This window comes from Dromaius novaehollandiae, chromosome 6 (genome assembly GCF_036370855.1).
Source record: "Dromaius novaehollandiae isolate bDroNov1 chromosome 6, bDroNov1.hap1, whole genome shotgun sequence".
In the NCBI taxonomy this organism is placed as follows: domain Eukaryota; kingdom Metazoa; phylum Chordata; class Aves; order Casuariiformes; family Dromaiidae; genus Dromaius; species Dromaius novaehollandiae.
The window spans coordinates 17417034-17443065 of record NC_088103.1 but is presented as its reverse complement, the minus strand read 5'-3'; the positions used below and the strand labels follow the sequence as shown (position 1 = coordinate 17443065).

Below are 26032 nucleotides of genomic sequence, written 5' to 3'. Positions count from 1 at the left end.
TGACAAAAAAAAAAAAAAAAAAAAAAAAAGGCAAGCCACAACCCAGACACAAGGTTACATGTTGTACGCGAGACACTAATAAATTAATCCATTAGTGAGTGCAAGTTTATCATCTCTTGTGCCCATTATCAAGTGTTCCCAGGTGTGTACATATTCATAAAGTGTAAATTAAAATGACTGTAATATTAGCAACAAATTCACACAGTGCAAGGACCATAAGGCAGAGTATTTTTCCCACATCAACAGCAAAATACAGAAACATTCATAAAATTAAATATAAAAGTGAATAATCTCCCTGTCTTAGTAATATATTTGTTTTTCAGATCATAACAATACCAGAAAGAAAAGAAATCACAATAACAAAATAAAACACAGTCACGTTATTTGGTTAATGACCCCATCTTGCAAAGCAGCGCCCACGCTTCAGCACAGTAATAGCTCTCATATACATTTTTGTCGAAGTGAGTCCTTAAAGCAACTCCGTTGCTTGATGGTAAATTACCTGATGTTCCACACGCTGTGTCCAAAGACGTAGTCTAGATGCAAGTTAATTTATCATTTATACATTATGAATGTATAGCAACATAACAGTCCTTTATTACATCTTGGGCATGCCATGGATCAATGCTGTCTACGTTCTTGTGTTTGGTACAGCCCTAGACTTCCACCAAAGCTTGCTCACTTTGCCCAAGTTACAAATGTGAAGGAGTGGGGCAGGGCTGACTGGACCACGTGCGTCTCACGTGGGGCGCCTGCTGGCAGAGTGTTTTGCCCGCGCTGGGAGGGAAAAAGACAGCTCCGAACCCGGAACTGGCAGAGCCGCTTCTTTCTCACCGCACTTGGATGCCCCTCTGATCGGGCACCTCTCTGCTACAGTAACGTCACCCTGTGTTCAGACGTTGAGACAGCTGTTGTGTGAAGATCTTCCAAAGAGTAGGACACATTGCCTTGATCTCTTTTACCTGGCAACAGTGCAAGAGTAACCTTTGGACTCATGTTTGGTCATCAAGTGGTAGCTACGATGGTCCTAACCCGTTCCACTTCCTTCTCCCTGTCTGTCCTTCCCATGTCCCCAGTGTGCCCCTGGATTCAGGAGAGGGGGGAAAAGCAGCTCTGTTCTGCACAACAGGAAAAAAAGGAAAAGCAACTGGCGCTGGGAGCACTGGCGACGTTTCCCTGCCAGCTGCATTTCCAGCAGGGAGGTCTCCATGTCCTGTTAGCCGCATGAGGTACTACTCATCTCTGGGCTGGAAATAATAAAATACAGTATAAAGGCTTTATTCCAAGAAAACCACCATTAGCTTTCTGAAAAAGCGTGTGTAGTCCTTGGTGGTGTCCTTCTGAAGGAGCTGGCCTAGATAAGGGTTGTCTTCCCTGTTGGGAGCGATTGTTTTATCTCCTTTCTGATTTTTTCAGATGCAAAGATGTAGCGTTTTGTTTTCTTCTGCAGCTAGCGGAGTAAATATCTTAGGATCGTATACATCTATATATGTATAATATATTATTCTGTGAACAAAACAATAGGTATGATTACTATAAAGACTGCCGACATTTCTTCTTTACCTTGTATTACTTTGTGTCCTCAATTCTATATGCTGAACATTTCAGTAAACATCATTGCTGGCGGAGCTCTATTTGTATTAAAGAAAATAAGTCTTAAAGTTAGGTTTTAGTTATTTGCTTCGGAAGTCTTACGGTAGTCAAAGCAGTGCTGAAGGCCCACTGTAGTTTCTGGGATCAAAGGCTGTCCCTTGGGTTTGTTTGGTTTTGATTTGTTTTTGTTTTGTGGTTTTTTTAAACTGCAGGGTCTTGACATCCTTAACCAAGGGAAAGGAAGTGGAGAGTGGTCATGCTACGGACTGTGTTTTGTCATTAAAAAAAGGATGGTTTACAGATGCATTTCAGCAGCGCTTGCGTGGTACCGCGTGGCCCGGGAGGCTGGTTTGAAGTGTCTGGTCCCTGAGGCAGCTATCGCTGCAGCATTTCACGTTTTAGACCATCTCTGGCATTCGTGTGGTTCTCAGCTAACCTGCCTTTTCTAACTCCTCGTCCTGCATGCAAGAGCTCTAACTCTCCGGGTGTAGCATCCATTTCCCGAATGCGATGGTAAGGCAAGGGGTGGGCTCCTAGGCGTGTGTTTGCCTCTGCTCTGTGCGTGTGGGCTGGAGCAGAGGAACGAGGGTGGCACGAGTTCCCAGGAGGGAACGTGCAGGCTACACTGAATCAGCAGGAATTACTGTTTTATTATTTTATATTCCGAGATATATTCTTCCAGAGCTTGTAAAACTATGTTTAATGATATAAATTGGCAGCTGGGATTCTTTACTGTTAAAGTTTATCCCATTAGACATCCTTTCATCATAATCTGTGCAAATCAGCTTTATCAGCAATATGTAGTGCTGGTTGCGGAAGCACATGAGGTATTTAAAATTAAATTACCTCACATACATCCATCTTCTCCAGCTCAACACATTTTTAAGGAACAGACACCTTTGTCTCCCACTACATGTAAACCACTCACAGATGAACTAAAATCCTCTTCTTCAATTTTTAAAGGAAAGATATATTTTAAATGCACTTTCTGAGAAAGCAGCTTTTAACCGTCTTGGTGTACTCAACGAAGGAGATTGCAGATTGCAAATGGAAAACTCAGTTATTTAGAGAACTCGAATGGCCCAGTTAGGAAAAGAGAATTTTTTATCAGCTGTTCTGCATAGACTTAAAAAGATTATATGGCTTGGTCTTTCTTCATATTTGAATATCCTTAGCTCCTTGGAGACCAGATTACAGCAGTTGATTTCCATTATCTTTTTTTTTAAAGTAAGCAGCTGATGCTTGTGTCTTGATCTAGTTTACAGCATTTAAAGAAGGCTGCAAGGTGTGAATTGCAGGCAGAAATATATGCAGATTTTATAGGTGTGCACAGTTTAATAGCATTATATATATAAAATAGAAAATTGCAGGAAAAAGCAGGTACATATCTCTGAATATATGTTGAATGCACTTCTGATATTTCTGATCTTATGCTCTTATAAAAACTGTACCTGTGTGTGAAATGTGCCAATGTGTTTCTGTGTGAATGCAGGAATACAGCGTAGAAGACCGCAGTGTGGCATACGTGTGTGTATGGTTTTGAGTTTTATGTTTAATACCAATAATGAAAGATGCATCTAGGTGTCACTGGTCTTGAATAATGTGCCTGTCCTAAGCCATGCTAAGAAGGTATTTGTACCACACGGCATCATCTTCTGTCCTTTCCTTCTGAGAAGCGGGTTGCCTCTTGCGTGAAGCTGCGTAGGAGTCCAGCAGCTCCTGTGGAGCTTTGTGTGCTAAGTGAGCGGAGCAAGCTGATGCCCGGGGCCGGAGGATTGAAAGGTTGCAAAAGGCGATCGACTCCCAGTGTTTCCAACAGAAAGCCTAACGTTTCGCATTCTTGTTATAGGTACCGCATCTGACAGTTCATATGGTAGCGTTTAAAATTATCGTTGTTTGCTTTGGAAACCTTCTTTTGGCTTTGCTGTATAGTTTTTAAGTGAACTTTTGAAAGTTGTGATATGTTAGTTCAGGGGCAAAGAGTTTTACAAATTTCCAAGGAGTACATCCCCGCTCCGACCACTCTCCAAAAGAGCAGTCTTGTTCTGTGCCTTTCCTGGCTCAGTACCCTATTTGGTAATCCTGCCGCTCCACCCCTACTGTCCTCTGCTCCCTGCATGCTGCTCTTGGAAACCTTGGAAAAATCATGAACTAATCAGTGCTGTATTAAGGAAACATGACTATAAATTGAAAGGCACACAAAAGCAATTCGATTTTTTTTTTTATTATAATGAAAGGAAAATGTCTCATTCCCCTTGGCAAAAGCCTTTTTACTACTTCCCGTACGAAAGGAAAATAATTCAGATGGAGGCTGGGAGGGAATTGTAGGTGTTTCGCACTTTCACAGTGTTTATCCTTCAGCAGTTTCGATGTGAATTTGAAGCTTAGCTCTCTACACACTCAGTTTTGAAAAGTCAATTTTAATTTTCCCTGATGCTGTATCCCTTTGCAATCCTGCAGGAGGGACTGATTATTATTATTTAATCACATGGTATCAATTTAAGCATACTTTATATCAACTTAAAATTAATAAAGGTTTTATATTAATTTAAATCTACTTTGCACTAAAACCTGTGCCTATGAAAGTCAAATTTCAGTCATGTGAAAAAAAGGAGCCCTGAAACGCTTGGAGTTCCATATGGTAGATTCAGTCAATATTCTAAATTTTTGCTCGAGTTTTAAGTTTCTTGAAGTTATTGCTACGTTTCAGTCAGACGGCTAAGTAGGCAGCATGTCCACTGTTTCCTGAAGTCAGATTTTCTGTTATAAAACAGATTGTATGAAGCTGGGCAGTCACGTTCGGTCTGAGCGTGGCCACTGCGCAGTAATGAGAGCTGCAAAAGTCAGTAAAAGTCTTTCATTTCTCTCTTTAGTTTTTGATCTCTGTCAGAGAAAATGAAGGCAAGAACCTTGTCTAGCTAATGGTAGTAGTTAAGAATTGGAGAGAGGATTTTCAGGAGGCAGAGAGAATAAATGCCTGGGGGGAGCTGGCTGGAGGCCTTTCCGTCAGGTGTGAGGGTACTGAGAAGCGGCGTGCACGTCCTTCCCCACGTACGCTCACCCTGCGTGGCAGCGCCGTGCCCTGGGTGCCGTCTTTGGCGCCTGCTCCTCGGGGCAGCGTTTTGTTTTTCCTCCGTGAGCAGCATCTGCAGAGCAGGCCCGTGAGCCCACGCTGAGCTGTGCAGCACTGCCGCGGGCGTGTTTAATACTGCAAATGACGATAAAGATGGTATTTAGATTTTGTCCCATTGCTAACGTTTTCCTCTCTTTTTCTGTCATCTTTTACATGCTTTCTCGGGTATAGCGGACCACTTAGGAATTGAATTCATGGGTAAGTTTGCACTTCTCTTTTTCACTTGCTAATATTTATCTTGGTACCTTAACCCAAAGCACATGGAAGTTAACGGGAAGATTCCCATGAGCTCCATCAGTGAATTTGGGCTTTGAGAACAGTTCCTATTGTATTTACTGGTTACATCTGAAACTGTATCAGGATTTCATTTTTCACTTGTCCATCGTTAGAGGGCTAAAAACTACATAATGACATTTGGATAGTTTCTTTGTTTTTAATGAAGCGTAACATAAGATTATATGGCCATATCATGACATCTGAGGAATAATATTTTGTGTGAGATTTTAGGAAAGAGTTAATGCCTGTCTTGATGTAAAAGAAAGTAAATTTTAAACTTAATTTTTTCAGAATTTGATGTTGACTGCAGTATTAAAATGTAACTAGTTTTAATATGAACCATTTCATTTGCTTTTAACAGACAACTTAGAAGGATACTTTTAGGGAAAATGACAAATAAGTTAACTTCAGTTTAGGCAAAAACTTAAACAGGAATGAATGATTAATCAGAAGAATTACTTCTTATAAGTTTGAAAGGGAAAAACCTGTTCTCTTGACTTAAATGCTGCCCTGTAACATATACACAGCCCGAGGGGCTGATAGGCTTGGTAGGTCAACGCTTCACCTTTCAGCTGCTGTTCAGCAGAAAACAGTTAATTTCCTCAACAAGGCTGAGGCTGGTCCTTAGCAAAGGTAGTGAACTAGTGCATCGTCTGTGTAAAACAGCTTGCATGAACCATGAGATATGACCGACAACACAAATGAAAAGCTTGCAAATGCATGTGGAAGTCACAAAAATTACTTTTACATGTGTCGCTTACTGATATTGTGTTCTACTCGGGTTTTTTTAGATGTTAATTTAGCTTGTCAAGTTCATGAGCTCATATTAGGAGTGATGCGAAATAAAATATTGTTCGATAAAATCATTAGGGAGATTATGGAGACTGAAAAATTAAGAGAAAGTTTTGATCACTGGTTTTGCTCTTCAGTTCTCTGATTTGAGAAAGACACAATTCTTCTTTTGTTATTTATAAAGAAAAATCTCCTCCTTTTGATTTTTTTTTTAAGTTTAATTTCTGATTTACCAAATATGAACTCGTAAGCCTGTATTGTGAAATAACAGTATTGAAAGTTGAACCAGAATTATCTTTCTTGGGGGAACAGCCGTACTCATTATACGTGCAACCCTGTGACCAGTCAGAACAGCTTGTAAACAAAACCAGCGCGCAACCAGGTTGCTACAAGTCTGGTGTAGTCCATGTAGTCCACCTGCTAGATGAAAATTATATATTCTGAAGTGTTGCTTTGCCACAGTTCCTTCACCACTGTTTGCTATATAGGGTAGCCTCATATTTCCTTAACCAGTTCCGCATTCAGCCTTCAAAAGATTCCTCCCAGTCTCAGCTTTTAAACTGTGTGGATGGGACATAATGACTTTCAGAGGAGGGGCAATGTCAGCAGCTGGAGAAGACGAAGTGGACAGTATAGTTAGCCCCTTCTCGGGGTTACTCCAGAACAAGAATCTGAGACAGGTCCGCTTGACTCTGCATCGGTAGTGCTGAAATGTAACTCAGTGGAACAGAAGAGCTCAGTGCTCTTATTTTCAGTCCAGTGGAGTTGCTATTCTGGCAACAGTTCAGGCGGTGCTCTGGGGAAAAAAATTGTAGCCTAATAATTTTAAGTGATGATATGGGGATTCTTCTAACACTCTGAGCATGAGTTGTCTCACTGGACCCATGCGGTGATGAATATTAACTGCCTGCCAGACTGTATTAGCAGGAGTGTTACCAGCAGTTTGAGGGATTTTTCCCTTTACTTTTGTACTTGTGTGGCATATCTGGTGACCTGTCTCCTGTTTTGGGTTTCCCAGTAAAGAAGAAACATTGACTATCTGGAGTGGGTCCAGTGGAGGCCTGCCAAGGTGGTTGGGGGCTGGAGCTCATGACATACGAGGGAAGGCTGAGAGCGGGGTTTCTTCAGCCTGGAGAAGAAGAGGCTAAGACAGCATCTTACCTCTGTCTACAACTACCTAATGGGTACTTAACGGAGAAGATACAATCAAACTCTCTGTGGAGGTGCAGAGTGAAAGGACAGGAGGCGGTGGACACAAGCTGCCTCAAAAAGAGAAATTCCGGTTAGTTATTAAAAAAAAAATTCTTCACAATGAGAGTGGTCAAGCACTGGAGCAGGTTCTGCAGAGAGACTGTGGAACCTCCGTGGTTGGAGACTCCTAAAACTCAGCCAGATTGGCCCCTCAGCGCCCTGGTCTTACTACGAGGTTGGCCCTAGTTTGGGCAGGGGGTTGGACAAGATGGCCTCTCACAGTCTTTTTCAACCTAAATTATTCTGTGATTCTGTGCACCATAAAAGTTTAGTGTTTCATTTCACTTCACATAAAAATTTTAAAATCCCTGTGGAACTGATGGAAGTAACAGAACTAGGAACTGGTTACATTAAAGGCTCTGCATATATCCCAGTTTCACTGCTTAATTTAAATTGTAAGCAGAAATCTTGAAGCACGTGACCTGAAGGATAAGCGTATGCACTATAAGAAATAGTATAAGGAACATACAGGAGTTCTTAGAGTCTTAGGAGTCTTAGACTGGGTCCTTCCATAGGAAGTGGGAAAGGGCTATCCATGAGGCAAAGCTGAATTATTTTACCTTTATTTTGAGCATTTTAGTTTCCTCTTTTTTAAGATGTCTCTTTAAGGCTTGAAATAAAGCCAGGTCCTGAAGTCTTGGCTCAGAGAAATTTTCTCATATGAGAAGCTTCCTGATTATCCTATGTGAAATTGGAACAGATCTTGATTGTATAGAAATTAATGAAATCTTGTGCCTCTAGACTGGAAATATTATGATAGAAGTCTAAGATGAGGCTTGAGGTGTTTTTCTGTGGGCTGGAAAAAAGCAGGTTCCAAAATCATACCCAAATTAAAATGTTTGTGTTTCTTAAAGCCTATTACAATCTTTTTTTTAATTACTTAGGAAGTCTAAGCAAATATGGAATCATTACTATATATATATCAAAGTACAATTACACACTTCTTTGTATGCAGAGGCATCAGGTGGCAATACGCACTTATCAAGTTAGTAAAGTCTTTGCAAAGCCTTTCTCATGAATTTACTTCTGTGCTGTAGAAAATCAAATTACAAGGAGTGAAAAAGGTGGAATTATTCCAATTACCAAAAATAACAACATTTAAGTATTGCAGAGCTTAGCCTTTATTGTACGTCATCCGGGGCACATTCTTTCCAAGGATTTCTTTGTATTTGTGGGTTCCTGTGCTTCAGGAATACCATTTCTGTCTTCTGGCTGGAAATTCTGCTTTTGAAGTTCCCCTGTTCTTTGAGGAAGATAGTGTTAAATTTTAAAGCAGAACTTTTTCATTTGATATCTTCACTTCGTTTTTAAAAACTAGTAAGGAGGCAAGGGAAGATACCACTGCAGCTTTTGTTAGAACCATTTTGTAACTGGGTAAAATGAAAAAATAATCACAAACGCTGTGTTTGGACCACTGCCCTAGTTTTGAAAAGTGTTTTCACAATTTTTTCACAAACTTGTTTTGTAAGTGAATACCGTGGATATATGAAGGAAGGCTGAGCTCGTTGCACGGTGGATGTCACGTGGATGGGAGCGTGTGTCTGCAGCAATGCCCGCCTGGGGCAGCCGGACGCCCGGGTGACTCGGTCCTGCGCTCTCAGGCGAGCCCGCGCGCCCGGCCGGTTTTTGCCAGACCGCCCCGGGGGCAGAATCGGTGCATTCAGGACGTTGGGGAGTACGTACCTGCCTAGTCTTTTTACTGCCCTTCTAGGGGTCTGTTGTCCACGAACTTGTTTGATCCTTTTTTGAACCTGTCGATACTGTTTTCCGCCACAAGCTCCTGTGGCAGCAAGGCTCAGCAGTTTACTACTTCTGTGCTGTGTGAAGAAGTACTTTGCTGTTACCTGTTTAAACCCACCTCCTTCTAGGTTCTTTAACTGAGCCTTAGTTCTCAGGTGCAGGATTGGTGAACAAGAGTTAGGCAGGACATTTATCCACCGCAATGGCGGTTTTGTTAACCTCTATCATATCCTGCACCCCGTCCCTCTTTGGGATGTTGCCTAGCTTATGTTTCATATGCTGTTGTATGTACCCAAACATGCATGCCTGATACATTAATATCGTTGCTGGCTTTGGTTTGCAGTGTCTTTTTTTTCATATGTGTTAGAGAGAGAGAGAGATGTGGGCAGATTCTTGTGGCGTATCTGTTTTAAAATTTTGCAAGTGTAACAATAAATGTATGCACATGCAGCTTCTATTGGATTCCTGTTGGATGCCCTGCGTGTGCTGGGTGGCAGTATGGGGGCAATATGTCTTTAAATATGTACTTTTAAGTATTGTAATCATAGTAAACAAGCTTTATGAAATTTCTGAAGTGCTCTACGGTTTCTAGTACCTCAGAGAAAAAGAAAGAAGTCTTGTGTATGATTGATACTCATGAGAACTAGATTCAACTCCCATCTCTGGTGTGGCCTTCCAGAAAGACTGTGGGCAAGGTATTTTAATCTCTCTGTGCCTTACTTTCTCATTTACAGTAATTTTTTTCAGGCTTTCTGCATGTAGATTCCTCAGCTCTCATGGGCATCTCTTGTGGTAGTGCATAATGCAGAAACCTTGTCTCCCTTGCAAGAGGGTGCAGACCTCCTTCCTCCTTGCCCACGCTCCTGGGTTCCTCTTAAGAGAGGACCCAGCCAGGCGCACAGGAGAATAACGTACAGCTCCCTCCGGAGGGTGCGGGCCTCAAATGAGCTTGAGACTTCAGCACGCACCACGGAGTTTACTGGCCCCAGAGTACGGTAGAGCTGATCTGGATTGGTGAATCTTTCTGTATGGTTCCCAAAGTGTCTCACCAGTGATGATGTATGCAGTTTTATTTAAATTCCCAACACATAGGTAAGCAAGTATTATCATGACGTTCTTGCAAACAAACTAGAAATCATTGTATTAACATTAACAGTGTCACATCAAGAGAAGAGGTTCACTATTGGTAATGCTTGTGTGGGGAAGAGTGTTTGTAACAAATGAGAGCTTGAAAGAAGTAGCTTTTACTCTAGGAAAAGATTCTAACTGATTTATTGTTAGCATTAGCTAGTTTGTGAAAATAAGTATATGTAGCATATTATCTTTTTTTTGACCCAAGTGGCTAACCACACATCAGGGCTAAATGTGCTGCTTTGTTGTTGTTGTTTGTTGCATGGAAAAATTGGTGGTGGAGCCAAATATCTCTGATAACACAACATGGATGAGAGATTACTTTGTCTTAGCTGGTAGCATTTGTTAGCTGAGTTGTGGAAACCAACCTCACACATGCACATCCCAGATGCAGAGTAAAATCACTGTTTTAACTACAAGACACAAGGAGATGCCAAAGCCTGGGAGTGAGCTTGGAGACGAACAGTGTTCTGGGCAACAAGGCAGTTGGTCCCAGAGACAAGGACTCGGTGGTTTGGCTCATTTTACTCATTTCTTGTGAAAGTGAACATGAGTGGAGTTAAGGTGTGTTAAGGGGTGGAATATGAAGGTGAGTGAGTTTTTGGAATAATCTACTATAATACATGAACAAACATGACTATTTGTCCACAACACCTAATTCGGTAATCCAGAATCTTTGTCCCTTGTTCTGAAACAGTAACGTACAATGGATGCAGATGGAAATAAAATGCCCCAGGCAAGTACAATAGGCAGGCCACAGCAGTTCTGATGGAAATACAGTCATGATGTGGAATAGTTGTCGTCTTTAGCCTGCTCAGCAGTTAAACCAATATCAACTGTATAAACCAAACTCACAATTATGATGTTAACTTTGATCTCCCCATGTGTAAATTGCAAAATTAATATAGCAGTTGCAGTGGAATGAGCTGGTGTGTGAATCTGGAAAACCAGATTAGTGGCGTTTTAACTTCCTGAAGCTGTGGTATTTAGGTTTTGCTCAGGAAATAAATGTTACTTGCAATTAATTCTCCTTTCTCAGAAAATTAGAAGAAACTTCACTGAAGTCAATGGAATAAGAATGATATACCCCTTGTAAGAGGGGAATCATTAAATATTATTTATTTGAACAGAGCAATAAACTAATTCAGGAATAGGATACGATTAAAATTACCCTTTATATTTCTCATTGCAATGACTATAATGTAAAAGGTATTAATTTTGTTTATTATTCTGAGCAGTTGTTAGTATTGGAGAAGATGATAAATCCTTTATTTTCATTTTGCTGATTCTCTCTGTTGCCTTGTTGTGATACGATGGTTCCATGCCTAAGACTCAGGGAGCACATGATAGAGTTAACTAAATCTAGTCTGTGATCTTGTGTTGTCCACTGTGACAGACACCTTGTGATTTTGTCAGGACACAAAGATTGGTTTTGTTGATGGGCAGTATGACCAAGACTGAAAAATTCAATATTTTGGCTGTTTGTCATAGAAATAAAAAGGCAAATTTGTTGATTCCTGCACAACTCACAAAGTCGCAAAGTTGCACAACTCACGTGCGGTTGATGAGCTGTCCATCAATGTCTCGCAGCAGCAGCAGGCAATGAAAATGGATACCAGTGTTCGCCTAGATGGCCCTAGCCTTAGTTATCATTTAGCATACTCATAAATCCCGGAAATGCTCCCGCCTTCACTGGAAGAGGGGATGCACGTTGATTTACGTGAGCAGAGAATGTATGTATTGTAAGGGACATGCATCTAAAAATGAAGTTGAGCTTTCCCTGCATGCCTTTTTAACGTATAAAGCAGGAGAGCTCTTTTTGTGCTAATACGGTGCATAGGGCACTGGCCATTTTGTGCTTCTGTTTGTACAAGCTCTATTATTAGAGACTCCTGATCACAAGCAACCCCAGATACTATCAACGTGTATCTGTCAAATAATGATGTTCTTAATCATAAGCATTTGAAATACTTTATCATATCACTGTGCTACTTAAATATATTCCTGGAGAACTAACTGGGTGTCTCCAGATAGGTATTGACACTCAAAACGTTTAATACCATTGTCACTTCTCCTTCAGTCCCTTGGTTCTTCATCCAGTCCAAACTTTCAATACCTTTTTCTCATTTTTCCCTTTTTGAACTTAGCAAGGGCTTTGCTCTTGGGACCTTGTCTTCTTGTTTGCTTAGCGAAACGCCTGTCCCTTTTGTGTGTGCTGCAAAATAACGATAGCATCCGGAGCCCTGGAATGGCTTTGGAGCCTCAGCACTTCCCACAGGTTCCTCTTAGCTGGGGAGAGCGGTCAGTTATCACCTCTGGAGAAGGAGACGTGGGCACCAGAAGACAGAATTTCATAGAAAGAGCTGATGTTTGTGTACTGTGAGAGTAACGGATAAAACCAAGGTTTCCTCGGGGACTGGAGGGAGCTCTGCCAGCGGTTGTACCTACTGGGGAAAAAGCACTTTGGAAGCGAAGGTTGAAGCGCAGCTGGTGAATGTGTTGAAGGCCACCTCACAACCTGTTGACTCTGTTTTGGGGGTATGGTGTGGTTTTGTTTTAGAGTGAAGGAGAGATTTAGCCATAGACGTTTTGTGACCTAGCTGCCATCTGTACTTTTCTCTGTATGTCATTTTTCTGATTTATCTGCATTTTCTATATTGGCAATGAGTGAATTGGATTTTGTTAACTTTCATTATTTTTAAAAGACAAGAATAAATTTTATCCTGTGGTTAATTTAGGTGTCCTATAACAGCGTGCCTGTAGCACTTTATGGCCAATTCCCCTATCAAAATAGTCATTTTGTGGATGGTGTGGATAAAATAATGTTACTATATGTAACATCCTGATGACCTTCCTCTTTGGTTGTCAGAGTTTTCCTCTGCTTTCTGTAACTGTAATTACTAATCATTTATGGTGAAACGTACAGAAATTCAAAATAAAAATTGATAAAGACAGTATGTTGGTAAATTTAGAAAGCCACACTTGGTCAGGGTGTTGTTTGCTTTGCTGGGGGAGGTTTTGGTTGGGAGGAGGAGGGTCTACATGTATTAAGCAGGATATGATTCTGTTAAAGTGAGTATACGTCATCAGGAATGCTGTGTACAGCCGTTAGTCTGGCCCTTCCCATGCGCGGGTGTACACTGTGTATCACTGAATGCTGAACGGGTAGGTAGTAGTAAGGCCGATGTATTGTCTGTGGATTAGAAAAGAGAACATCTGAAGCCTTGAAAAAATGATTCCTTTAGATGAGCTTCCAGGTAAGTTGCCATGTAATTCCTTTTACCAGGCACAGTGTGCTTGGTGTTGGTTGTAAGAACGGTTGTGCTGTGTTGGCACCTCAAGAAGAAAGGCCGTGTGCTTCCGACACTGCATTTCAGCCAAAGGATGCAGTATCTAATCTGCATGCGGAGGGGTTTTTTGCTGTGTTACGTAATTACGTGTACACGTTCTGCATGCGTTCTGTTTGGGGTTTAGGCACGTGCCCTAGGTTTCTGTGGGGCTGGTATATCTCCAAGCTGAACACTGCTATTTGGGCCCCATTGCAGTTTAACCAGATGCAAAAGTACATAGACAGTGACTTGTATATATGGTATGTTGCCGAACCGGGCAGCAGGACAAAGGCTGGGGCCGCGTGTCCGAGAGGGGGCAGAGGCAGCTGCTGGAAGCTGTGCCAGCCAGACTTTGTGTTCCTAGCGGAGAGGACCTGGGAAGAGGCTTCAAAGTAGTAAGTGCAGTACTTACATGTCCATGAGAACTTGGAATTTGTTGTTAGGCTACTAGTTTTTTTTTCTTAATTTGGAGAGCGTCATTTACTGTGTCCTGAAGTTATCTTGCTACAGGAGAAGAGGTTCCAGACGCCAGAGCTGTGCCGTGTTTTATACAGCCATGGTGAATCAGTGTTACTTTGTCCTTCTCCCACTTCAAGGTGTTGTATAGATGCCAAGTCTCATCCAGTAGACCCTGCGAGGATTCGGAAAACACAAGGTAAGTATCACAATAAATGTTGCGTGATAGTGGTGCACTTGTATGCTACGGTTCTATAGAATAATTAATGTTTCTGACAGTGAACTAAATCTTTCTGTGTCCTCTATGCCTAGAATGAGTAGCGACAGTGTCATTACTGCCAGTAGTTGCTGGAAGCAGAGGAGCAGGGTAAGCAGTATAGGAAAAATTGACAATGCACTATGTAGAGCACTAAATTATTTTTTCATGTACTCCCTTTTCTTTTCTTTTACAGGAGCTGTAGAATATTGGCATGTGGAGAAGTGTTGGGTCGTTATTCCAATCTGGCTGATTGTTTTTAATAAAGTTATTTTCACAATAATTGAAAATTGTCTCATGGTCCCATTTCCCTTCTCCATCAACTTCAGTTCATCTTATTTCACAACTAACCTGTCTGTGCTGAAAATCTTTGTTCATTCAGTTACCTAGTATCAGTATTTGCTTCAGACTAGACAGATCTACAGTTGTCCAAGTAACAAGACTGAGCAGCAGAAAAAAAAAAAGAAATTGTGTGTGTGTATTGTTCCTGTATGCTCAATCCTTAAGGAAAGTTTAATTAATCACAGAATTGCAAACTGTTGCATGCAGAGCATAGCAGACCCTTTTGTTTACTAGTGCAGACTTTTTATTTAACAAAGTTAATTGTAGTGAGGTATTTTCATTTAGTATGTATTCAGAATTTTCAAACATAATCTAGATCCTATCTGTGTAGTTTAGTCACTGTGGCTATGTTATATCAATTATCCAGTAATTCTCATATGAATTAATATAATCCTTTTTATTTTAGTGGTAAGTGAATTAAGTATTAATCTACATTTACCTTAGCAAGCGAAAGTCTGTTGTCTGTAGTAATATAGTATTACTCTATGGTTATTCTTTCAGTTCTTTTGGTAATTTTGTGTTCCACATTCAAATACAAAGGAAGATGAAAATATAAATACAAAATAATAATCTGGTAATGGAGCGGCAGAAAATGTGGCAGTGTTGAAGTTCTCAGCAGAATTGACTGGAATTATTTAGGGACTTCACTGTTCAGTGGTGAAATACCATAAAAAATCCACTGAAAATAACCAAAGAGTTAGATAAAATAAACCAACAAGCTGATAGAGAAGAAGCAAAAGGATAAGAAATTTCTTTTCAATTAAGAGCATTAATATTTCCATTAATAAATTTCCACACGTTGCTGTTAATGGCTGGGGCTGTAAATTGTTTCCTTCTCTCATGGAAATAATGACTTTAGTCTCCAAAAGCAGAGGATTTTAAGTGTTGAAGGGAGCACAAAGTTAAATCACTGAAGGACTTCAAAACTGCAGTGTTGACGTTGTCCTGCCTAGGTCTTCCCTCCGGTTTGGGCAGAGAGCAGCCCGGCAGGAACAGGCGGAGCACGCCTGCGGAGCCCACTGCTGGCGCCGACTGAAGCCTCCGCTTTGGGCTCTCAGTAGGCTTCAGCATGGGATTAAGCACCAGGTAGTTCAATGCCGTGAAGACGTAAGTATCTCTGTGCAGACCAACAGTACCAAAAATTGATGCCTATAGGGACTTCAAGTGTTTTCAGAGTTGACCAGAAATTTTGAGAATCGGTGTTGAACTTAGGTGATTTACCATCATCTTGCTCATGATTCCTGACCAAAAACACCTGGAAGCCAATGAATATTTCAAAAAGGGATTCGAAGTCAAGATCAAGCATGTGACTCAATTCACAGATGAAGTGAACTTGGGTTTTTTTTCCCTGATTGGTTCCAAATCACCTAAACCTGAAAACCAGATAGATCCTGAGCAGTGTTGACAAAGCCTAGCATGTATAAGAGATTCAGTGTAATGTATAAAGCAAGCTAAGAGTGTCTTCTCTTTCTCTCTTTAACTTACATTCTTACTCTCTGTACTTTCTCTCTTTTTTACCTACCCCAATTTTTTTCTTTCCTTTTCTATGCCCTCACAGCCTTTCCTTTTTCATTAGTATCATAAATGGCACAACTGCTCTGTTTAGCTTTAATGGAGGGGGAGAGAAAGAGAGAGACACACGCACACATATACACACACACGTTTTAATCGTTTGTAGTTGTAATGTCTCCTCCTGTAACCAGAAATGATACAGCCTTTGAAAAATGGGAGTTGTGGTGTGCACTAAATTGCCTAGTTCATAAAATAAAAAAGCTCAGAAAATGCATACAGCGCTGTTAACTTAGTTAACCAGCTTTAAAGAAACAAAAGAATGTATTTGTTACTATAATATACACTTGCATGGCACAGTAATGAAAAATAGGACCTGCATCATTCTCTGAATTTATTCTACACTTTGGTTATTACTCTCATTCCACTAATTTAAATTCATTCTTGGGGTAAGAAAGGTTTACTTTTGACACGCAAAGTTTAGCTGTCTTTGTGCCATGTTTTTCTTTAAGTCTATGGGGTAGCTTGTCTTTCTGTGCATTGAATATAATACCAACTGTGCTGGAAATTGTTTTGTATGTTATAATGGCATTATGGGGTACACATTTTAAATTGTTGAGCTCTAAATAGTCCTATATAATACATTGTTAGAATATATGGCATAAAAATATGAAATTATCACATTAAAATTAATGCCTGCCTCAGTGACAAAAACGGGTTGACTCCTGCTGCTTTTGTTACATGAAGTTTCTTTGTACCTCTATACTTTGGGCAATGCAATTAAAACAAAACAAAACAAAAAAAGACACCACAGTTAACTGTGTTCATTTAATGAATGATGAAAGCAAAATCCCCCAAACAAAACAAGTAAACTGTTTCTATTTCAGTCATTTTTTTGTAAAACTTTGTGGAGTGCTTTTAATGGAAATACCGTTCTAGAAGGTTTCTTGCCCGATGGAGAGTCTCTTTTCAAGGTAAGGTACTACCAGAGTATCTCATTCTTCCAATTAGTAGCGAGTCCTGTGTTGAAATAAGATGGCTGACCCTCAGGAGGAAAAGGTGAGTCCTATATAAATCTTACAGTAACAGATCAAGCTATTTTAAAATTAATTTACTCTAAGAAGTGACTCAAGGATGATCTGAAGACAAGCAGTGAATGTACCTGACTTAAATCCCACTGTTTCTTAGAGGTTGCCATAGCTTTTCATGTGTTATTCCCAAGTTTACATATTTTAAGCTATATGTTCTAAGTGTCATATGGTAAAAAAAAAAAAAAAGATTTCTCAATACTTCGTTCCAGTAGAATTGGATTACCTTGTAAAATCATTAAGAAATATGTAAATTTAATCACTTATGAGTGGTTTGCAGACGTCATACGGCTAGTGATTTGTGAGAACAGTGCTGGAAAGACTATATCCTACATGATAATATTGCGCCATAGTTTCTTAATTGATAGATGCAATTGGATGGATAGAGGGCATCTAAAAGGCAATGGAAATGCATGCATGATGATTGATGTGGCTTTCTTCAGCTTTTGTAATAGGCATTGTTCTACTCAAGGGGTGAGTAATGTATGCTATTGATTTGCTTTAAGTGATTTGTAATTTTTTTCTGTAACTTTTAGGGCTTGATACTATTCATGTATCAGCTGTTTTTTCCTCTTAGTGCCTCAGAACCTTTATGGATTGGATTTAGCATCTGTAGGCCATGAATCAGTTCAGTAATCATCCAGTTCAGTGTGTTCATTCATGTGCAATGAGGGTCTAATAATATTTGTGTGAAAAAAATTCAGAATCACCTTTAAGTTTAAAGCTTTAACTCTTTCTTACGTGACAAACTGCCTTGGGAACTTGGGGATGAAATGTGTTCCTAATGCTTTACTGCATGTCTCTTCTGTGCCCTGGATTTTGGTGGTGCTAGTTTTTCCATCTCACCCATGCAGTAAAAATGGGGACCTACTCTATTCCTCTTCAGGTACGGTGAAGAATATGGTGAGGAAACAGTGCACTTTTAAGAAGTCCATCCTCTGCCCCTCCACCTCCCCAGAAATCCCGAGTTTCCCACCTGTTTTATGAATCTAAAGCTTAAATATAAGTTTATAAAGTTTGTTCTTTCAATGAAGTATGCTAATAAAAATTCATGAAAATACCAGGATATGATTTATTTCCTCTTCTCATAAATACATTCCATGACGTGACATTACTATTTTCTCTCATTCTGTGCTCCTTATTCTTCATGGTGTCAGGATGTGTACCATCAATCATTTCCTTTATCCTTTTGTCATCTTTATTACTTGCTCAATCTCTTCTCTTCAATATATACATTTTACCCTTCAGTCTTTTGCTGTTGATGTTCTAAAAAATATTGATGTTTCTGTTGATAGCACAGCTGTGCTGATAGACCTGCTTGCAAGGTCTTCTGCTATTCAAAAGAGTCTGTCCCTTGCTGTCATTGCTCTTGAGAGAACAGCTTTTTAGCTATTTAATTCCTTTATATGGTTTTCCTTTTATTTTTAATTGTTTGGCACACCTCTGTGTCTGCAGCCATTTCATATGGCCTGATTATTTTGTTGTCACTATTACCTTTGCTGTTGATGTTACCTTTTTTCTTTTCTTACCAAAAATCTTTATTGTTAAATCTTCCAAATTATTTATAAGTTATGTATTAGCACCTGCATGTATTATTCAAAACTTATTTTATTTCTTTTATGTTAGAGCTTAAAACCTCCTTTGTAATTTAGTAATAAATGCTAGCCTTCGTTTTATTCAGGTTTCTTCGACCGCCAAGATCCCACTATCCTTTGGTTATTTATGAGGGGCACTGCAATGCATTGAGTTACGTATTTGATGAAATCGTTTAGAGTTTGGTTTACCTCTTTGCTATCTATGTCTTCATGTATTAACTTCCCTGTGCAATATGTTTGAAGTACTTCCTGTTCTATAATACATTATTTACTTGCATGCAAGTATCTTTTTTTCAAATTCTTAATCTTTTATCCAAGAGTACTACTTGATGTTTATTGCCTTTTAAACTTTAAAGGAATGGCAATTAAAAAAGTATTTTTCTTTTGCATTAGTCCACCTCTTTTTCTCCCTCATTCACTTTTCTCTTTCTGTTCCCTGCCTCTCTGAAATTTCTGTCCGCCAGAGATTTAGTTGGTGTGCCTGTGTGCTGTCCCATTTACGTAGCATGTATTATTTGAATGGAAGTCATAGAACCACGGGATAATTCAGGATGGAAGGGACCTCAGAGGGTCTCTCATCCCACCTCCTGCTCAAAGCAGGGTAAGCTATGGCATGAGGTTGCTTAGAGCTTTACCCAGCTGGGCCTCGAAAACCTCTAAAGATGGAGACTGCACAACTTCTCTGGGCAGCCTGGCCCAATGCTTCACTGTCATAACAGTAAAAGAGATTTTCCGTGTATCTATTCAAAACCTCTCAGTTTATTATTTGTGTGGAAGTATTCTGGAATTACATGTTTCTACTGTTTGCTACCTTTTATTTTAGATACTGTTAAATAATTGCTTATTGATATTCAGTATTTTCTGGCTTTTTAGAATGTTTTGCTTTTGGTTTTGGTAGATGAAAGTGTGTTTAGACTTAATTATGATAGTTCTTCTTTTCTTACCCTGCTCTAACTATGCTAGCTCTGATTTACTTCTGTGGCTTTACTTCAGCAAAAAATTACGTGATACACTATATTGCTGAAGTAAAGCTCCCTCTGTGGCCTTGTAATTATCCAAACTTAGAGTATAACATGTTATCACAATGCAAAAGCTCATTCTAAAATTCATGAGCTGCAGTACGTAGTTTTAGGTTACATCATCATAACTGAAAAGCTAGGAAGTTCTTCTACTTTTGACATCTTTGCTCATGTAGTGCAGCTGTGTGATGTAGAGAATCTCTCATCTGTTACCTGGTTTCATATTAAATTCTGTATTTAGGCAAAAATTTAAAGAATTAACTGGAAGAGGCAAGGTGGGCTTAAAATAATGATATTGTTGAGCCTTCTAAGGGCCACCCAGATTAGGGAGGGCAGTTCAATAATCTTGACAGTTTGAAATGCATTACGTGATCTGCTGTGACTCCCTTTAACAGATTGCAGTCACAAATATACTAGGAATAGTAGGATTCAACATCAGCGTAACATCCATGCTGTTTAAAAATGTTCAAGGTCTAACACAACAGGATTAGAAACTGTTTGAAACAATTTGAACAATGCTATGTGATCTTCATAGTCTTAGTAACAGATGCATAAGCTTTTAGAGAATGTGCATCGTATTAAGCTTAACAAGGTACTTAAAACGTAGGCCTAGCTTTAAGCAAACACATGCACTGTTCTGCAAGTGCTTTTAATGATGGATAATATCCTTTTGCACTATCCTGAATTGGGACCATAGTCATGCAAGGTAGATTAACATTCAGGATTGACTGAAGCCTCAGCGTTGAAAATCTATGTTAGATCTTTTGTTGTTTCCTTCCTAATATTCACTTTGTTTAAATTGTTTTAATTATATTTTATATTCCAAATCTATGACCTTCAGTGAATTTTAATGAATGTTTAAGAAATAATTAAAATCTCTTCTTAGACAGTATTGCTGTGTTCAAGAAATCAGACAGGATACTCATGTTTGTGTTTTAGTGAATATTTATAAAGCCAACATAAGACTGTAGTACTTCAAGATGTTTTGCCTAAGATGCTTGACATTATTCTTTTAGACTAAGATGCATCTCTTCTATTTTTGTGGTGAATGGTGACAGTGAACAAGCAACTCAATAAATCCAAGTGAAGTTAATAGACTATTCTTTCTCTTCTGCTGTTGCTATGACAACATTATCAGCAAAAGGAAGAAAAGACTAATGATCTCCTTTAGGGACAGCTTTTCTTTTGCTACATCATTTTACATATTGGTCTTTTTAGAATGTTTTTAATGAAATGCTTAAAATGTGTATAAGAAATGCAGTTTGGATCATTAATTGTGGTTCTTATTTCATTATGTATTTCTGGTAGCACCCAAAAATGCTAATCACTTTCCAAGTGTAATGGAAGGCATGGATGTACACCCTGCAATAATCTAATAAACAAATAAAGAATAGAGGTAACATAAAGTGTGTCAAGTTAGGAAAGCAGACAGGAGATAACCTGGTTCTTTAGGCTGCTGACCTGACTCTCACTATTACAATATTGTGAGATCCTGGGTTTTGTTCCTTACATGTGCTTTATTCCTTGAAGTACACACAGCAGGGACATAATCAAGCTGACTGGTGTGTAAATGTCAGGGACTTAGCTCATCCAGCTGTACCCACTTAAAAGTTTCTTGCCTAAACTAATCATCTGGACTCAATCTGTAACCAACGGAGAGAGACCAGGTGCTTGGAGAGTGGTCTGTTCCAGCCATTTAAGGATGGGCTAACCTGTTCTTGGGACATCCTGGTGTAATGGAGATCACACCTTTTACATGGCTAAAAAGAAAAGAGAGGAAACCTGCTTCCATAGGTGTCACGTGTGTGTATGAGGGTGGTGGTGTAGAGCTGCGTGAAGGAGCTCGTGAGGGAATACTCTACTTCTGAAGAATAGCTTGGAAGAAGATATGGAGATACCTGAGGTTAAAAAATTCTCACGGGATATTAATTAAGCATAGTGCCTTTCTGGAAGAAGATTCTATTTTAATCAGAGATTTTTGTGCTGTTTTCACTGTTCTCCTAACAGTGAGTGCAAATAAGTACATATTAACCCTGCCTGATTTATTTTTATTATGCCTGATATTAACCCTGGCTGATGATTTGTTTTCCCAAAGTTCTGTGACTCACTTCAGAACTGTGTGCTTTCCTTATCTCCGAGGCTAAATGCTGTGTTGCATGGTCACGTGCTAAACGCTTATGATACTTTAATCGCTTGCTTCATCTTCATTCCTTTTTCTCTCTGCCACAGACAGTCATCTCTGCCTCATGCCTTCTTTTGCATTTTTAGTAGGGGTTTTAGCTGTTTGGACATAATATTTTGCCTCTTTGCAAACACTGCCATGGCCTGGCTCTTCCAGAGAAGTAGCTTCTGCATGGTTATGACTGGTGCTGTTGAGTTTGTTGAGCTTTTCTCTTATCTAAATGCATAGAGGGTCTTCACTGTATGGGTCACATTGTCTAGGCAGTTGTCTAGAGATCATTTTAGTAAGAATGGGTTATGGCACTAAGGCTCTGAAGAAGAGTATTTTTTGTAAATGGAGAATAAGAAACTTCAAATCTGTTGCAGCTACTTAAGGGGGAGCAGTTTTTCAGATTGGAAATTTATATTTTAAAGAATGCTATCAAATGTTTTGGTAGTTTAAAAAAAATATATTTTCCCCTTACCAAAGATAGTCGGTTAAAAGTCAGAAAGTAATAGTTTTTTCTCTGTTTTTTTTTTTCCACTATGTTATGTACACTGGTTTTTTTTCTGCCATTTATCTTGAATGTAAAAAACAAATAATATTTTTTGTTAACATTTTTTATTTTTCAGTAAGAAGTCATGCATTAGGATCTTACTCTCTATTCACTAATTAGCCTGAGTGCAGCTCTGTGTTTTTTATTTAGTCACCCAAAAAGTTAATCATAAAAGGTACCAAGCCCAAGGTAATCTTTCACATTTTTAACAGCAGTAATTGTGCATTAGATTAAAAAAAACCCGAAGTTTGTCCTGCAGTTTGTTAGAAGTATCTGATGATAACAGCTGTTTTGTTCCGTGATACCTGACGTACCCCGGAATAGGCCAGAGATGACCCGTCAGAGGCCAGAGTAGTCCCCTGGGCGGTGGAGGGCTGGCAGCTGGCCCGCAGCCTGGCAGGTTAGTTGGGCGAAGGGGCGAGTTGGCGGCGTGGGCACAGGCAAGGACGGAGGCAGAGCGTGCATTCACTGAGGGAGTTACGGCAAGAACCAGCTGAAGGATTACGACAGCGGTTGGCTTTACTTACTGAAACGGGAAGAGATCAGTCCTTTCTGAAGAACGCTGTTTGGTTGCATTCCTGGATATAAGTAAATGTGAGCTTTTTCTTTTGCAGGATGATAAAATGCATGGTTACAAACTGATTTAAAGCTCTTTGTATAGTGAACAGAGATCATTTCAGATAATATGTACCCTGATTTACAAGTGACTGAATTGTCTCTGAAATTAGTACAAATCATTTTTTTTAATCTTTAGCTTTTTTTTTTTTTTTTTTTTTTTTTTTTTTTTTTTGTATCCCAAGTGTCATAATAGATTATAACTTCTAATTAGGACAATTTTCAACAAGTTTTGGAAGTATAGTTTGTTTGTGTTACCTGGCATTCCTGTCTTTGATCACTGTACCCATCCAAGATAGCTCCGTCCCACACTAGTGGGAGACTGAAAAATATATTCTGCAAATGCATATGTATTTTGTGAAGACTTGTTAAGCCACTAAGTATACATATATATTTATATATATATACACACAGACATAGGTACATACATGGCTATATTGGATGAAAAAATTCCATGACAGAAAATCTCAGAAGAATCAGTTCTAAAATCAAAAGTTCCATGAATTAAAATATGACTCAAGAAAAATGAAATAATGTGATTACTAAACTCAGATTTTTTCTTTTTGTCTGTGGAAATCACTAGAACAGTTATCTACTATCTACATTCCTCTTCTCTTTTCTGGATGCCTTTCTAGTTTTTTATTTTCCTATTCTGGTTTCTATTTTTGCTGTAGTATTTACACACGTTTAATTAAAGTCACATTTTTCATTTGTGTTATACACAAATGCACAGAAAAAAATCACTGCGTTGTCATTCTGATCTAATCTAATGATGTAATCGTGCATCATCTAATGACACTTTCTGTTTTGTCCAGACACAATTATAGCAAGTTAACAAGGTAAATTTTCCTTCCCTTAAAAATACTATCGGTATGGAAGAAGTTTGTTGATTGTCACGGATGCACTGCTGCTTCTGTTTCTGTTCTCTGAACAGAAATCAGAAAATAATCATTTCAATTCCTTTGTTACTAGGAAATGTTACTGAGAAAATTATTTTTCTCTCAATTCCAAATTCAAACATTTTTTGTCATCAAGTTCGTTATCACTCTCAAAATGTAAAGTACCATATGGGTAAGAAGGTATGCAGGTCATTGTTCTAATGTCGTGGAATTACATCTCCGCTACTGAGAGGTAAGGAAAAATGCTGAAGTAGTTGGGACTGTATGCATTTGTTGTGCGCTTTAGGAATGATTAATACATTTGGCAGATCTACAAAATCACCTGATTCACCAAAGTTCTAGATTAAAGCATAGCCATAAATTTATCAGCTCAATATCAAAGTTTGACTAACTGTGCTAGGAATTCTCTACAGAAATAACATTTAGATATTCTAAACATAATCGTCCCCTATTTCATTAACCGTCGTCTATTCTGTATCACAACATAAATCCCTCAGTGTACAGGGAAGTAATACCAATGGTTATACAAAAAATCTAGAAACCTCCGTATTTTATTATTTCTCATCTGTGTGCTGGAAGTGGTGCAGCGGCGTTGCTGCCTTGCTGCCTGGCCCTGCGTTTGCAGGAGCGTGTGCTTCAGGGCCAGCCGCTCCCGGCTCCCCCTTCCTGGAGACGAGCGCGCCGGAAGACTCGAAGACTCCCGGATCTCGAAGGCTAGAACTGACTGGAACACAAATTCTACATTTGAGCAAAGTAACTCTGTGATTGAGGAAGACGCAGATTTTGGGTAAACCAGGTTGGTTTGAAAGCGTGGAAGCAGCTCTCCCCCCTGTTCTCTGCATTCTTGCCTGCCGCACGCAGGAGGAGAGGGAGGGACCTCGCAGGCGGCTCTCGTTTTGTAGTCCAGGAGCTTTGGGTCACTTTCAGGACTGAACCAGGGATGCAGAGTCCACTCTGAGTTTCTAGAAATCTTTTTTACTCTTTCACTTCAAATAGTAAAGGTTTTCTTTTTTTCTTTTCTTTCCAAAAAGAAAAAGGTCTCTTAAATTAATGCCCAGAAAAGGGAATATAATGTTTTAGAATTTTTCCTTGCCTCTCTTCCGTAATAGTCAGGATGTAAATAAGTATTGGGATGCAAAAAAATGAGAGTGGAGAAAAACAAATACAAACATTGTAAAATATTTCATTAAAACCTAAGAAGGCGTTTTTCTGCAAAGGGAGATGGTTGTTTTTGCTAGAGTAAGAGGAAAAGGCGAGGGTGGAGAAGAGAGTAGTCCTTGCTCTAACTCACTGAAGCTTCCATTAATTTGATCGTCATAATTTAAAAATTCCTTCCTTCTCTCCTGATGGGAGGTGCTTTTGACTTCCAGAGCGCTCTGCAACACAGTTGTGTGTAGGAGGGTTGACAGTAACTCTGAAACCGTACCCATGTGCTTTTCAGGGTGCCTCGTAATGCCCCTCGGTCCTTCCCTAAGGCAAAATATACTTATGCTCAGCAGCCTTCTGGCTTCCCCCTCCCAAATGCAGCTCTCATCCCACTCATTTCTGAGGCTGTGGTTGTATTGCTGCACCCTCCCCGAAAAGGTCAACGTGTTGTGCTGAAGAGCTGACCCGCGCACCGCTTGCCAGGCTGCCCGAGGGAGGTGCGTGCACATGGCAGTGACCGGACGAGGTCCAGCACTCCAGGGCCCAGGGAGAGCTGCCAGCCTTTTCGCGAAACTGCTGAGAGGTGGGTTTTGGCTCGGCATAACACATCTCCATAACTGCTTACATGGATTATACACCGGTCGCTCTCCTTACCCCAGTACATCCCCCAGTGTCTGCCCAGCTTGCCTTAGGCAGGGGTCAAGGAACAATTCAAGCTGTGTCCAAAACCACAGCGGTACTTTTAGAAAGTGTGCAGATTGTATTTGGCTGATCCTGTTAGTGCTAGGCTTGGTGTCTTCAAGACCATTCGCTATTTTTGGAGTGAATAAGGAGGAGGAATAATGTTCTGTCATCCAAAATACTGTGTATGTTATGTCTGTCATGTCTGCTGCCCTGCTTTTCTACAGCTACTGCTGAACTGCTGCTTTATAGGGAGGCGTCTAGATAACGCTGGGTCTGCTGCGTAACTGCGCAGGGTGGTTTGCTCAGCGTGAAGCACAACGGATCAGAGGTCGTAACATGCTGTAATCCCTCGTGTTGACCTGTGTTTGCAGTCCAAGTCGATCAAGATATAAGCTGATGGTAAGCAGGGAAGATAAAAACACTAGCAAGCCTAGTGCCCCTTCAAGAAAACAGAGAGAAAC

The 26032-nt window shown here is 39.7% G+C and overlaps 1 protein-coding gene across 3 annotated transcripts in view; it reads left to right on the top strand.

Annotated features, from left to right (window-relative positions):
* The window catches only part of NRG3 (neuregulin 3), a 456623-nt gene that overhangs the window by 368721 nt on the left and 61870 nt on the right, over nt 1-26032 (top strand). For 2 of the 3 annotated variants that reach the window (XM_064513775.1, XM_064513777.1), the window contains exon 4: nt 4898-4924. The exons of the other annotated variant lie outside the window; for it this stretch is intronic. In XM_064513775.1, coding sequence (XP_064369845.1) covers nt 4898-4924 — 27 coding nt within the window. The remainder of the gene's footprint in view (nt 1-4897; nt 4925-26032) is intronic. 3 annotated transcript variants of the gene reach the window in all.